This window comes from Myotis nattereri (genome assembly GCF_964212035.1).
Source record: "Myotis nattereri genome assembly, chromosome: 1".
Classification (NCBI taxonomy): Eukaryota; Metazoa; Chordata; class Mammalia; order Chiroptera; family Vespertilionidae; genus Myotis; species Myotis nattereri.
This window is the reverse complement of record NC_138075.1, coordinates 57453416-57468890: the sequence shown is the minus strand read 5'-3', so window position 1 is coordinate 57468890 and position 15475 is coordinate 57453416. Positions and strand designations below refer to the sequence as shown.

The window sequence follows — 15475 nt, the reverse complement described above, 5'->3', positions numbered from 1 at the left end:
CTGAGTTCCTGTCCTCATGAAGCTTCCTTTCTTATTGGGGAGGGGAAAGAGCAAATAAACAAATACGGAGCATCAGGTTAAGCAGTGAGAAGGAGCCTAAAGAAGAGGAATGCAGAGTAAAGAGAGAAGAGCTACACTCTTTTTTGACAGGATGATCAGGGAAGGCTTCTTTGCAGAGGTGACAACCTGGCAGAAAGTCAAATGAAATAAAGGACGCAGTCATGAGACTTGTATTCCAAAAGAGGACAGCAAATGCAAAGGCCCCACCTCGTCCATGTGTTTGTGGTGACTGATGAGCAGCGAGATCAATGTGCCCAAAAGGCAAGTGCAGGGAACCCTGGAGTACTAAGGACTGAGGTCTTAGCCTGAAGTGCTGGATTAAAAATACAATTCTCTCAATTCAAAAGAATATTGAAATTTCATCCATACTTTTTCTCTTAAATCCACTTTGTCCAAGTAATCTATTAAAAAGTTACATAGCGTAAGGGGAAAACTGCTAAACTCTTAATTATCAAATTTACATGGCCTAATTGTTTTTGTTTTTGTTTTTTTGCTGAAGGAAGTACTTTTACTTCTACCTTAAGCTCTCACAGCGTACCCTAAAACCTTTCTAAATGTTGCCCAACAAGAGCCTAACTCCATTTCTGTAATAGGAAGCAACTTACTTCCTTAAAAGGCAATGTGACTGAAGAGGACATTGGGATGACTAGGGAAATGTGAATGTAAACTGCGTATTGGGTACTGGTGTTGCATCAGTGCTAGATCTCTTGACGGTGATAACTGAGTTGCAGGACTGTAGGAGAAAGTCCTTACTGTTAGGAGATACCTGCATGGTGTGATGATAAACGTTTAACAGCTGGCTTCAGAGGGAAAAACCCTGATTTGTTGCAGTGTCAAGTTCCATGGGATAGTAAATACTGCCACATAGCAGACATCAGGAACCAACTTGATGTCAGAGTTGGGAAGAAATTTACAAAATCAGCTTCATGTGCTGATGCCAGCAAGCTCAGTGTACACGGGATTGAAGTGTCATGATGTCTGCAACATACTCTCAAATTATAAAAACAAAAAATAAAAAACATAAGAAATCCTTATCGCTGCCCAGCTAATCTGCCCATCTACCTACTTATCAAGTAAGAGATAAAACAAAAGCAGTAAAATGTTATCAATCAATCTATGTAAAGGTATTTGGATGTTACTTGTGGGATTCCAACTTTTCTGTGGGTTTGCAATTTTAAAAAATTAGATGTAAATTAAATTATGGAGCAAACAAAGTTGGGAAGCTTAAAAAAATTCTTATGGCTAATTCTTTTGTAAAATGAATAAATGAGAATTTCTTGTGTCTCAGTATCCTTTTATCAAGTGTACTAAATATGATATGGAGCTTTAACCTAAAGTTACTTTTAAAACCAAACCTCAAAAGCCAAAAGGCAATTTGCCAATAGTAAGTCCTAAAGTTACACATTCTCTTCCTCTTATAAATTTAAGTAGAAATGACCCATTATCATGTGACAAACCATGATATCTCTTCACAAAAGAAAATTGGTGATTAGGTTAAAAAAAATGTAAAAAAATTTTCAAGATAAAAGTTTTAAATGGCTTGATTTCAGATATTGATACCAGGTTTTAATTCCATTCAACAATATATACGTTTGATAAGTGGGAAAATTAAAAAAAAGGAAATTCCATATTAATTTAAAATGTTAATTCCCAACTACAAATTGGTTGTGCTCCCAAAAAGATGTTTTTAAGTAAACAATGGTCATACTTAGAATTAATATTATTAGTTATAAATAATGTGAGTTATGATTAGATTCCTAGACTAGTCTACCAAACTTTCTGAACCTATAACGGCCATTATGGAAAAAGCCTAAATCCTAAGTCACAGAAGCTGAAGGGCCATGCTCCAAGCCCTGAATCAATCCTAGCTAATATTCTGAAATAAAGGAAAAAGCAATTTTGGGCACTCTCTCACTGCTCTAATATTTTCCATCAACCTCCTTCTGGAGTCCACCCCGCCCCAATCTCTCTGCCCTAGTGCTGCTCTCAGTGCTCATTACAGCACGTTATTGCCCAGAAATAGTTGGTGTGCTCCAATTACCTACTTTCCCTCCCCGTAGCATGCACATTCCAGAGGTCTAATGCTGGGTTTTATATTGATTTCAGAGAGGAAGGGAGAAGGAGAGAGAGATAGAAACATCCATGATGAGAGAGAGTCATGGATCAGCTGCCTTCTGCATGCCCCCTATGCGGATTGAGCCCGCAACCTGGGCATATGCCCTAGACTGGAACTGAACCTGAGACCCTTCAGTCTGCAGGCCAACCTCTATCCACAGAGCCAAGCCAGCTAGGGAAAATCCTGGTTTTCTGTGCCTCTGGTTATATATTGCAGAATATGTTTCAGAGGGACACAACAGTGTCTGTTGATCTCTTATGCTTGTTTTGACCAGCCTTCCCAACAGAGCATTGAAGCAGTCATTTTCTCTGGCAGGTACAAGAATGAGTCTGTGGCAACCTCCATCCCCCCTGAAGCAGGCCATAAGACCCTCACATGAGCGGTAACCTCCTTCTACCCAGAGGAAACTGAATAAACTGGTCTTGCTAAGTTTTCCCCAGTTTACTACCCTTAGCTTATACCTATCACACTTCCCCACAACTTGCCAACCTTCCTCAAACCTAGTATAAAAACAGTCTGGTTTACCCATTTCATTAGATCTTCATTTCCTTATAAAGGCTAAATAAATTGTATGCTTTTCAGTTAGAAAAAAAGAAGAAGCAGAAAAGAAGAAACAAAAAGAAAGACTCATTTTCTCAGTTGTGTATCCTTGGAAGTAAAACCCTACCCTGCGCGACGTATATTCTAGGTGTTAAACCATGGGTTCTCAGTCTCTCCCACAATCCTTAAGGTTGATGGTGTTAGAACAAAAAGAACTGAAGCCCTGGCCAGGTGCTCAGTGGTTAGAGTGTTGGTCCAGGTTGCGGGTTCGATTCCCAGCCCTGGTCGGGGCACGTGCAGGAGGCAACCAGTCTATGTGTCTCTCTCACAGCAATGTCTCTCTCTCTCTCTCCATCCCTTTCCCTTCCACTCTCTCTCTAAAGATCAATGGGGAAAAATAAAAGAACTGAAGTTCAGACAGGCTATATAATTTCCTCAAGGTCATCTAGCTGGTAAGTGCTGAAGTTAGAATTTCTAAGTCTGACTGTAAAGCCTAAACTCTTCCTGCATTACAGCATGCTACTAAAAAGGACTCCTTTGAGCTAATTTTATATCAAAGTATAACCTTCAATAGTCCTCAAATATGTGTAACTAAAATATACATTTATTAATCTAAATGAATTTCTAGTTGGTATAATGTTAGGACAACAAAGGAAACCTTTAAAAATAATGAAAATTAGGCACTGTGTGAATGGGTATTTTTAGACAGAGGACCCCATCTAAGATGTAGGTGGCAGGACTTGGAAGCGTCTGCCCTCTGCTCATCTATAAAAACATTCCTGCCCATAGGTAAGGTAGTCAACATATATACAGCACTTCACATCTTACAGAGTTCTCTGACACATTATCTCACCTGAAGCTCTGAAGCAACAATATGAACAAATACATATCAAGCAACTCCTAAGCGCCCACAACGCATCCACATGCATAAGGCTACCTGCTAGGTGAGGGGGGAATACAGATGTGAAAAACAGACAAGGTCCCAGCCTCATAGAACTTAAAAGTCTGGTCTGGAGACAGACAATCAACAAAGGGAAAAAAGTTACAAGATGTGGTAAATGCTATGAAGAAAACAAACAAGACTGCTGAGACACAGAACAAAGGACACCTAATTTAATAAGTAATGATAGCATCTTACATTAATTGAGCACACTAGATAGAGTAGTCAGAAAAAGCCTTTCTGAAAAATGACATTTAAGCCAAGATCAGCAGAATAACAAAGGGTTACCAATGTGATGACTGGAGAGAAAGGCTTTTAGGCAGAAGGAATAGTGTATATATGGCCCTGAAAAGTCATCAAAAACCTAAAAGGTAGCCAGTAGAGCTAGGCCTAGTGAACAAGGGGAAGAGATGCAAAAGGCCTTCTTGTAATTTTACAGGATGAGTATCTTTTATATGGACAGAAAATATGAGGAAACGCAACTCAGATTATTGCTAGGTGTCTTTGGTATTAAACCTGGACTACTGTCTAATATTTTTACTAGCTACTGCCATTTTTACCCAGTCCATCCTATTTCAGTTCAGTAAGAAAGTCTGACATAATCAAGAAACTATTCCGAGGCTGGCTGACATGCATGGCTCAGTGGTTGAGTGTCAACCTATGAACCAGGAGGTCAGGGTTTGATTCCCAGTCATTGCGGGCTCAATCCCCAGTGTGGGATGTGTGGAGGCAGCCGATTAATGTTTCTCTCTTATCATTGACGTTTCTATCTCTCTCTCTCTCTCTCTCTCTCCTTCCTCTCTGAAATCAATAAAAATATATTTTTTTAAAAAGAAATTATTCTGAGTTTTCACCCATTTAAGCAAAGACAGAAATAACCACTGACAACTTGACTTTCACTTACCTACCGAGAAAAATACTATTTTCAGGCACTACAATTTTGACTTTTTTATTACAAGAAATATCGGTATTAAGTTATGCTAAGTTTAATATTCCCTTACTTTTTAACATCCTTAGCCTCAAATGGCAGGCAAAAACACAACACAAGGAACCTCTATGTCAATCCCTTCAGTATCTGAATTTCAGAAGTTGTATCAAACCAACAATTATTTGACAACTACTGATATGTCAAGACCCATCAATGTAAATAGATGACAGATCAATAGCAGACAGGTTTTGATATGAGATTACAGTGCATATGCAAAGCACGCATAGCTCAACGCCTTTCTTTTGTCCTCCCCTGCTTTCCTACACGATTGACTTCTTAATTTAGAAAACGTCCAATAATAGCAGTTCACCCTTGAATGTTTACCATATGCCAGCCACTATTCTAAGCACATTACATACGTTAATTTATTTAATCCTCAAAATAACCCAAAGAAAAAGTACTCTTACTTCTCCCACTGTAAGGAGGAAGAAGCGGTAAAACAGAAAATAAGGAGCTTTACAAGACCATAATATTTACCAAAGCAGTTTGAGTTTTCCTCAAGCCTATTTTTAAACCAATTTGGTCCCAATATTTTGTAATATTTTAACAAAATTTTCTGCTCCCAATCAGAGGGCTAAGAGCATGTATTGGAGCTTACATCAAATCTGGGCCAACCTTCTTATTAGCTGTTTATCAAAGGGTAAGTTACTAAACCTTCTGTGACTCGGTTCATTTATCAAGATGACAATAACATCTACCTACTTCCTTGAGAAACTGTGAGGATTAAATAAGTTACATATGCAAACTAATTGGAACAGTGCCCGGCACATAGTATGGACAGTTTTAGCTGTTATTATCAATATAACCACCACATCTCCACCTGGGAAGTCAGCAAAAGGCTACTCTATTTAATCTAGTCAACACTTCTTTTCTATCAACATCTATCATTTGTATTGCTTGATTTACACTGGCTAACAATGAACTATTCTTAGCAAGTAAGCAATGCAGCTAATTCCCTTGCTGTTTTTTTTTCCTAATCCTTACCACTTCTTTCCTCCTAGTTCAGTTGCCCAGGAAGGGACTGTTTGAGGGTAACAGGGTTGCATTAAACGATAGGTAAGTTCATAAGCCACTGCACTACTAAGGCTAAAGCTAAATTAGTAATATAATCAGAAAGTCCATTTGGGCTGCTATAACAAAGTATCGTAAACTAGGCGGCTGAATAGACACTTCTCCAAAGAGGACATACAGATGGCTAACAGACATATGAAAAGATGATCAATGTCACTAATCATCAGAGAGATGCAGTTTAAAACCAGAATGGCTGTCAAAATAAATCAACAAACAAATGTTGGTAAGGATGCTGAGAACATGAATCCTCATGCATTGTTGGTGGGAATGCAGACTGGTGCAGCCACTGTGGACAGAAAATATATCTTCAAAAAATTAAAAATGAAACTGCCTTATGACCCAGTGATTCCACTTCTGGGAATATATCTGAAGAAACCCAAAACGCTAATTTGAAAGGATATACGCACCCCTGTGTCCACTGCAGCATTATTTACAATAGCCAAGATCTGGAAGCAGCCCAAGTGTCTATCAATGGATGAGTGGATAAAAAAGCTGTGGTACATTTACACAATGAAACACTACTTAGTCGTGGAAAAAAAAAGAAGGAAATCTTACCCTTTTGTGACAGCATGGATGGACCTGGAGAGCAGTATGCTAAGTGAAGTGAGCCAGTCAGAGAAAGACAAGTACCATATGATTTCACTCATATATGGAATCTACTGCACAAAATAAACTGAAGAACAAAATAGAAACAGACTCATAGATAGAGAACAGACTGATAGCTGTCCGAGGGGAAGGGGAGTTGTGGGGCTGGGTGAAAAAGGTAAAGGGATTAAGAAGGAAAAAAAAATGGCCAGTGTGGCTCATTTGGTTGATGCACCAAAAGATGGCAGGTTTTATTCTGATCAGAGTACATACCCAGGGAAGGTACTAGTCGGAGAGCATGCAGGAGGCAACGGATTGATGTTCCTCTTTCACACTGATGTTTCTCTCTTTCTCTCTCTCTCTCTCCCCCTTCCTCTCTCTAAAATCAATTTAAAAAACAAACAAAAAACCCAAATAAATACAGACAATACTATGGTGATTACTAGAGGGAAAGGGGGGGAAGGATAGAAAAGGGTAAAGGGGATAAATGGTGATGGAAGGGGACTTGACTTTGGGTGGTGAACACACAATATAATATACAGATGATGTATTCTCGAATCACACACTTGAAACTTACATAATTTTATTAACCAATGTCACCACAATAAATTCAATAAAAAATAAAATAAATTAAAAAAAAATAAAAAACATTAGGTGGTTTAGAAACAACAGAAGTTTATTTCTTACAGTTCTAGAGGCTGGGAAATCTAAGATCAAGGCACTAGCAGATTTGGCTTCCTCATTGATGGCAGTCTTTTCACTAAAACCTCAGACAGTGGAATGGGAGAGGGAATTTTCTTGGGCCTCTTTTATAAACTAAGGCAGCGCTCCTTTCAGTTTTAACCTCAAAAAAGTAAAATTGTTTGGTATTTTGCTTGTGGAACAGGTTTTGCACCAAAAGCTTCAACTTAAGAATCATAGATGGCCCATGATGTGTTCAAATATGAGTTGAAACACAGTATGTTTAAATTATTTATCCAAGATCTACTAGACTTTATAGGGCTTCATCTTTCATAACAGTTCATAAGCTCAGATAACACTCTTAGAAATGGCTAATGAAAAAAACTGGTTCTAATTAAAACATAAAGCATAGCAAATTGATATTTATAGTTTAAATTAAAAAGATACTGTTTCTACTTAGATTATTGTACAATACCATAAGCTTAAGACTTTGAAACTTTGGGAACATTAGAAATAAAAAGGTAAGGTTATAGTCCACATTATATTGAAATAAGTTTTTATAGGGAAAAAACACCACTCATTTAAAAATAAATATAATTAGAAATACCATACAGTTATAGCATAACATAACCTAATGCTTTAATTACTTCTACATGAAGATCACACGTTAGGCTTCTCTTGAAACACTGGACATATTCCATACATGTCTAGGACCAGGTCCAAGCTTGGCACAGAGGACAAGGTGGAGTATGTCATTTCACCTTCCCAGCTGCCCAGTGATCAACCTTGCAAACGCTATTCCTAGGAAGCTTGGTCCACTCAGGTCACCTCTTACATAGAGCGATTAAACTATCATTGTAACAACAAATCACGATATAAAGAATAAATCACACCTATGGCAAGCATCCTTTTGTCGTTTTTATGTTTTCTCAGATAACTATACATTAAAAGCCGATTAAATCTGCTTGAGCCTTAGCAGGTTGAACACTATGAATTTAAAACAAAACAAAATGGTGTTAGGTTATTGCACATCTGATTATTTCCTTAACTCAGTTGAGCATATTTTATAACTGACCAACATAGAAGCATCTGTAATGTCTTGTTTAACATGATCGAGGTTATCATTTAATTTATTTCTCTGTACCAAATGCTGTCATATTTCACTGTAACAACTATGAGAAGTTTGAATTCTCCCCATTTTACAAAGAATCTGAAACTCTCAGGGATTAAGTAATTTGACGAAGATTACGTAGCTAGCAAGTAATGTAACAAGGATACAAATACAAATAATTCCAAAGCCTATGCTAATAACATGAAAGAGCCATCTTTGGCAGCATTGCCCAAGTAATGCTATGTAAATGCTTTAAAAAAATTTTGTTTAAGTATTTACCTGCGATAATGGTAAATATTATTGGCTGTAATGAAATGTAACCACTGCATTAAACAGTAACATCTTGATTATCAGAAAGTATGGTAGAAGCTCTCCTGACTTTCACTTAACCTACTAGCAAGATTGACCAATGCTACCCCCCCTCACCCCATAAAAGCAAACTAAAAGACACTAATAGCTAATAGGGTACAACACGTTTTTAGATATCATTGTTAATGTTGTTTCATTATAATGTTGACGAAAAAATAACTGATTTTTAGACAGGGGAGGGGGGTTAAGGGGTGGGAGAGTGGGCACTGTCTGTGTGGAATTAACACGTCCTCCCATGTCTGGGTGGGTTTCCTCCCACTGCCCAAAGATGTGCATGTGAGGTGAATGGGGTGTCTAAATGGTCCTAGACTGAGTATGGGTGTGTGTGTGATGCATCCTGCAATGGAAGGGCATCCTGTCCAGGGTGGTTCCCGCCTCCTGCCCTGAGCTGCTGGGAAAGGATCCAGCCACCTGTGACCCTGAGCTGGAATAAGTGGGTTGGAAAACAATTATCTGCCTTGTTGTTTTAATTTTTTTTTATCTTCTTTGTTTTTATTAATCTTCTTAAATATATGTATAGCTCACATTTATTTCAATGTTTAATAGAAGTGTTTTGGGTCTTTATTTAAAAGTCTGGTGATGTTTCTGTGACTAGAACTATGCCACCGGAACTTAACGTTTGTTTATTATCAATTAGCCTATGGTAATATTGGTGTTTTTAAAATATATTTATTTATTTTTTATATATATATATATATATATATATATATATATATATATATATATATATATTGATTTCAGAGAGGAAAAGAGAGAGGGAGAAACATCAAGGATGAGAGAGAATCATTGATTGGCTGCCTCCTACACGCCCCGCACTGGGGGATCAAGGCCGGAACCCAGGTGGAACCCCGGTATGTGCCTTGACCAGGAATGGAACTGTGATCTCCTGGTTCATAGGTCAACACCCAACCATCTAGCCACACCGGCTGGGCTACTGGTTTTGTTACACATTGTTTTACTTTAAGTTGCCATTTCCAAGAACATATCCATGACATTAAGTGAGGACTTATTGTACTTTCTAGTTGCCTGCGGCTTTTACTTGTACTAGTAGAGTTGTATGTTTAGTATCTGGTGTTTGTTCCCAAATCTGTTTATGCCAATCAAAATTAATTTATTTAACATATTATATAGACCAATGAAATGAGTGCAAAAAAAAAAGTTATTTCAGTGAAAACTATGTTGAATGCTTTGGAGCATATTTTGATGAATATAATTTTGGTGAGCATATACTCCCTTCTCCCTCAAAACAAATTCCTATAAGACACCTATAAAATTGTGAAACATTAAAAATAATTAAAACTTTTTAAAATTTAAAAGATTCTTCCTTCAGATTGCTCTGTAAAGTCTTATTCCATGTTAAAAAATCAAAATTAGCCCGGCCGGCATGTCTCAGTGTTTAGGCATCAACCTATGAACGAACCAGGAAGCCATGATTCCATTCCAGGTCAGGGCACATATGGGCTTGCAGGCTTGATCCCCAGTAGGAGCATGCAGAAGGCAGCTGATCAATGATTCCCATCATTGATGTTTCTCTCTCTCTCTCTCTCCTTCTCCCTTCCTCTCTGAAATCAATAAAAAAATATTTTAAAAAATCAATTAAAAAAACTTTAAAAAAATCGAAACCAGATGTTCATATGGTGTGCTTTATACAAAAAAAAAGAGATTATCTCTGAAAAATGGGCCCCATTTTACTCCCTAAAAGGGTCAGATCCTAAAAGATAGAGGTGAATAATTAAGGGTGTTATTTTTTTTAAAATATATTTTATTGATTTTTTACAGAGAGGAAGGAAGAGGGATAGAAAGTTAGAAACATGATGAGAGAGAAACACCGATCAGCCGCCTCCTGCACACCTCCCCCTGGGGATGTGCCCGCAACCAAGGTACATGCCCCTGACCAGAATCGAACCTGGGACCTTTCAGTCCGCAGGCCGACGCTCTATCCACTGAGCCAAACCAGTTAGGGCGAGGGGGTATTATTTTTTATAATTCCTCACTTAAAATAACTTTTCAACTAGCCAACCATCACACCCGATCATGCAGGCATAGTTTTTAGAAACTCTCTGAAGCACAGCTGTATCTCCCTAAGCAAATGTCTCGATGTTTCCACACTAGAATTCATACACTTGACTCAGATTCTGAATGAATACCCAAGGGTTCCCCTATTTACTCTCATTTTATAGAGAACTCAACGTTAAGTCTGATGGTTATTTAGCTCTCTAGCCCAGAGATCTAAAGCCATGAAATTAAGTGGAGGCAAGAATAAGCATATGCATATTAGCAATGAAAACTGTTGACAGCATGAGAATTTAAAAATCAAATCTAAAACACAAAAATCTGCAGAAGTGGTTTAAGCTAGAGGCAAAAAAAATCTTATAAACTTAAAACTCTCTTTAGGGCATTTCTAGGTTATGACAGAGTTCAAAGTTGAAATTCATAACAATGCCCCATTTACTATTAAAGATTAAACTACATTGATTCTATCGATCTTCTTATTAAAGGGCAAAGAAGCATTACTATTTTAGAGGTCTGTCCACATATCATGATTACAATCGAAAATATTTTTGGCACTTAAAGAGTAAACTTTCAATTATCCAGAAAATTTGCTCACATAGAACAGTTTCTTAGACACCAATGTAGAAAACAATGAAGTATCACTGTCAGCTAGGTAAGTGTTGCCCATGACTGTGCCTTTCCAAATGCAGGTCAAGAAATCAATTCAATGGGTTGTGACAGCAATTTTTAAAAATAGAAATAGAACAGTAAACACAAGCCACATTGCACAATCTGACGTAAGTTTTCTTTGTGAAAAGTTTATTTCAGTATTTCTATACTACTTTGCAAAGTAAAAGACATTACTTACTCTGGGTTCTAGTCAAAAGAAATGAGCCCTGGGCCTAAAGACTCAAGTAATTATTGTGAAATATAATTACAGTACCAAACTTGCAATCCCATCATTTTTACACCATAATGCTAAAGAAAGATACAATTTTAGAGAGGAAAAAATTACTTCTTCAGGAGTCTTGATGAATAAATTTATTTATTTTCCCTAATAATCTATACTAGTATACAACTAACATTTTATTATGTTTAGTACTAATTTTGGCAAAAACAGAGATTGTGTGCAAATATTTTTGAACTTTTTACAACCTTTAAAAGCAACTTTTAACAACAATGAAAACCCCCCAAACAAACAGCAACTTTGATTTTACTTGCTTGTTTTTTCTTTTTTGTAAAAAAATATATATATATTTTATTTATTTCAAAGAGGAAGGGAGAGGGAGAGAGAGATAGAAACATCAATGATGAGAGAGAATCATTGATTGGCTGCCTCCTGCTTGTTCCCTACTGGGGATCGAGCCCACAACCCAGGCATGTGCCCTTGACTGGATCCAAACCCGGGACCCTTCAGTCCACAGGCCGACGCTCTATCCACTGAGCCAAACCAGCTAGGGCACTTGTTTTTTCTGAGATGCAGTTAGTGACCTTGGTGCCATTTTTCCAAAGTCACTGATGTAATCTAAAAGTCGAAAGAAACCTGGGATTCTACACAAACAATCTGCTTAGTAGCAATATACTCACTAATACTCCATGGATAACTAGCTGATTTTAAGAAACAGCCTAACTGTTTAAACTAACTTAAGCCACTAAGTTAAGTATGGCTTTCTCCACTTCTAGTGCATTTAAAAAAAACACACTAGCTCCGATGACTAGAAAAGAAAATTTCTCTCTCTAAATCACTTTGGGAAAAAATATGGAAAAATAACCAGTTTAATACATCTCTTTTTTTAAAATGAGCCTCTAATTCATATGAGGATAAATTAACATTTCCACACCTAAATTCTCAGATTTGGAAGGAACTTTGTCATCTAGTCCAACTCCCTACCAAATACAATAATCATCTTCTTACCATCTCTTTTGGAATCAAATCCCCATCTGACTGAAAGCCTTCACTCCTAACTACTACTATATTTAAATCTCATCTTGGTCCATGCCATTAATCAAAAGAAAACTGATGAGTTTTCAGTTCCTCTGAAGTCCTTAAAAAACAGTGTATACATTATTCTCATAAGTCCTGAAAATACAGGCGTGAAAAGGAAATGATACATTTACTTATCATTAGGGATTTCAATTGCCCTAGCTGTTCATATATTGATATATTGAATAAGGCCCTGGAGTACCTTGCAAAGTTTTAGAGTTTGCCTAAGCACAAAAACCAGCTAATGAAAGCGACACAAATAATAAAATAGTATTTGTCAACTCAGTCTTACACTAAATTTTCCTCAACAGATCAAGTTCACATTCTTAAGTTGAAAAAGTCTGTAAACCTCTTTAAAACTGAAGTTAGGCTGACTTTACCTCAAATGAGTAATGTAACTCTAAAATGATACCAAGTATTGTGGCAACAGTTACAAATGCTGTGCTTGACAATCTCATTTTGAGTTACAACAGAACTTCTCTTGAAATTACTTCAGTTTTGAAGACTGCATCCTCCCATCTAGATCCTAACTGTCCCTTCCATGCCCCCTTCTCTACCTTCCCAGCTGGAATCTGTAAAGAAATAAGCAATCATATGTAATACACAAAAGGTTGGTCCTCCCATAGAATGAGGTTAACGCTTCTAAAATGGGGCATGGGGGTGAAAAGCCTACTTAAATAAGTTATTTACCTCGGTCTGGCTTCATTTTCACATCCAATGTCCACCCAGGGTGCTGTGAAATACACGTGTGGGTTCTTTCAACAGGCTCGCCGCAGATTCTGTGGCTCCTGCTGTTAGCAAAATGCTAAAAGAGACCACAATAAAATTGATCAGGTCCTGCTCTAACACTCAGAACTTGCAAGAAAACTACTGTTAACACTTAGGCCTCTTCCTGGCACTAACTGCGGTGACAGCACCATCGGCAGGTTTGAAAAAAATCAAAACTCTTTCTGCACCGCCTCCCCCAACTCCTCCGGACCCAGCAGCCCTCTTCCCTGCCCGGTGCTCTCCAGGCCAAAGTGTCCTTCCTTGACACAGTGTCTCTGAACCAAAAGGAAGATCTATTTATAACCTGGAGGTACTGGCAAGGGGGAGAAAAAAAAAAAAAGACTCAAGCAACACAAGCTAAATAACCCCTTTGTAAACAAAAAACAACAAAAAAAACCCACGCCGCTGGGAACAGTGGCACCTCCGCAGGGGCTGGAATAGGAATCCTCCGACCTGGTGCCTGGGCGCAGGAAACTCTGCACACCGCCCCTGGCGCCTCCCGAGCGCTCCAGCCGCCTCACCTGTGTCATTCCCCGCAGGCTAGCCTTCCTGCGCCGCCCCGGCCAAGTTTACACAATACCGGGGCCAGAAAGCTCAGCGAGTCACCTCCCCGCGCCCCGCCCCCCGTCCCAAGCGCACTCAGCGGGCTGTCCGGGGTCCCCCCGCCCACCCAGGCTCTGCGCGGCGGAGCCCGAGGTCGCCCGGGCAGGTTCACGGCTGGGCGCTCGCCCCGCTCTGCGCAGCCGTCCCGCGCGGCCGCCCCTCCCTCGGCCCCGCCAGCCCCTCTCCCCACCGGGGAGTTGTTTTCCCGGCTCCCCCGGCCGACCTCAGCTGCCCAACTCGCTCTCTGCGGTCCCGATCCCTCCTCTTGGCACTTCTCAGCCGCTCGCGGCGACTCGCATCACACTCCCCCCGGAGACGGGAGGCTCGGACAGGCGCGGGGCCGGCGGGAGCGGAGAGCGGCGCGCTGAGGCCCCCCGCGCTGCGTTAGGGGACCATGGGGGCCCGAGAGGACCAGTCGGACGTGGCTGCCCGGCGCCCCTGTGGCCATGCACCCCCGCCTCGGCGGCCGCCTCGCTGCTCCCCGCACTCAGCCCCTCGCCCCGCCGACGCGCGCCCGAGCCCTGCGGCCCCCCGCCGGCCCGCCTGCCCCGCGCCTCGGCCAGCTCTCCGCCTGCCTCTGCTCCGGCGCCCCGCTCCCGGTCCCCCCTGCTCGCCCAGTTCTTTCTCTGCTGTTTGCCCTGTCAAAACACTGCCCGGGTCACGTGTCCCAACAACAGCCAACCCACCGCTCGTCACTTCCTCCCCGGCGGCCTCCGCTGGCGCCCAGTTGTTATGGCAACGCCCCGCGCGCCCCGGGGCGCTGGGTGAAGGGGCTGGGGTGTGGGTGCAGGTGCCCCGAGGCTGGGAGGGCGCGGGGGTGCCGGCTGCGAGCGGCCGGCGGAGCCCGGGAGGCCGGAGCGGCTCGAGGCGCTCCGGCGGCGGTCGCCTCCGTCTGAACTCTGAGCTCGGAGCCAGCTGCAGCGCGTCTGGGACCAGGAATCTGAGCTGCGCTATTAGAACACAGGGTGACTGGGGAGATGTCATCCGAGGGCCTGCCCCAGACGTGGAGGATAATTTTAGTCTCCTCCTTCGCCGCCGCCTCCTCCACACGCGAGGCTGGCGCAGAGTTCTGTCTGCGCACCAAGTGGATTGCAGCGCACGGTGGACCCCGCGGCTAATGTGGTCAGGACAGGAGAGTGGGCAGCCGTGCGCATCAGGGATTCGGAAGTTTAAGGACAAACCCCTCGGACTCTAGATTTCCCCCAATCCTTGGAGATTTGTGCAGGATTCGGAACCCAAGCTCCGGAGGCACTGACTGCTAAAAATAACTTGTATAACATCTAAGACACTGACTCATGCCAGGAGGGCACTATTGACACCATGTTATTGTTGGGGAGCTGTAATTTTCTTGTTTGCTGTAACAATGTGACATGACATTTCGGTTGGGATGTTGTGTCATCACGCAAACACAAACAGATGACAAGGATCTGCTGTAATTTAAAAAAGCAATCCTAGCAAGTACTGAAGCTATTAGCTACTCAGTGAATAGGCAAAGTACATATGGGGTTGTGAGCTCAAAACAGAGGCAAGGAGAAGTACGAAATTTGCCATGCTCTTTGGTTTCATTAGGAAAAGATTTTTTTTGAAATAATTTTGCATACAAGAATCACAACAGGGAAGGTCTACAGGTGATTTACTTTTGTCTTTGTACTCTTCTGTGGTTTCCA

General features: G+C 40.8%; 1 protein-coding gene across 2 annotated transcripts in view; it reads right to left on the bottom strand.

The window, feature by feature from the left end:
* Positions 1-13760, bottom strand: part of ATOSA (atos homolog A) — a 79611-nt gene extending 65851 nt beyond the window's left edge. Inside the window, exons 1-2 of one of the 2 annotated variants that reach the window (XM_081108869.1) lie at positions 13727-13760; positions 13128-13242 (exon numbers count right to left, since the gene is read on the bottom strand). In XM_081108869.1, coding sequence (XP_080964995.1) covers positions 13128-13242; positions 13727-13735 — 124 coding nt within the window. In that variant the 5' untranslated portion in view covers positions 13736-13760. The other variant, XM_081108868.1, reaches the window with a different exon arrangement.
* Positions 13761-15475: the final 1715 nt, after the last annotated feature.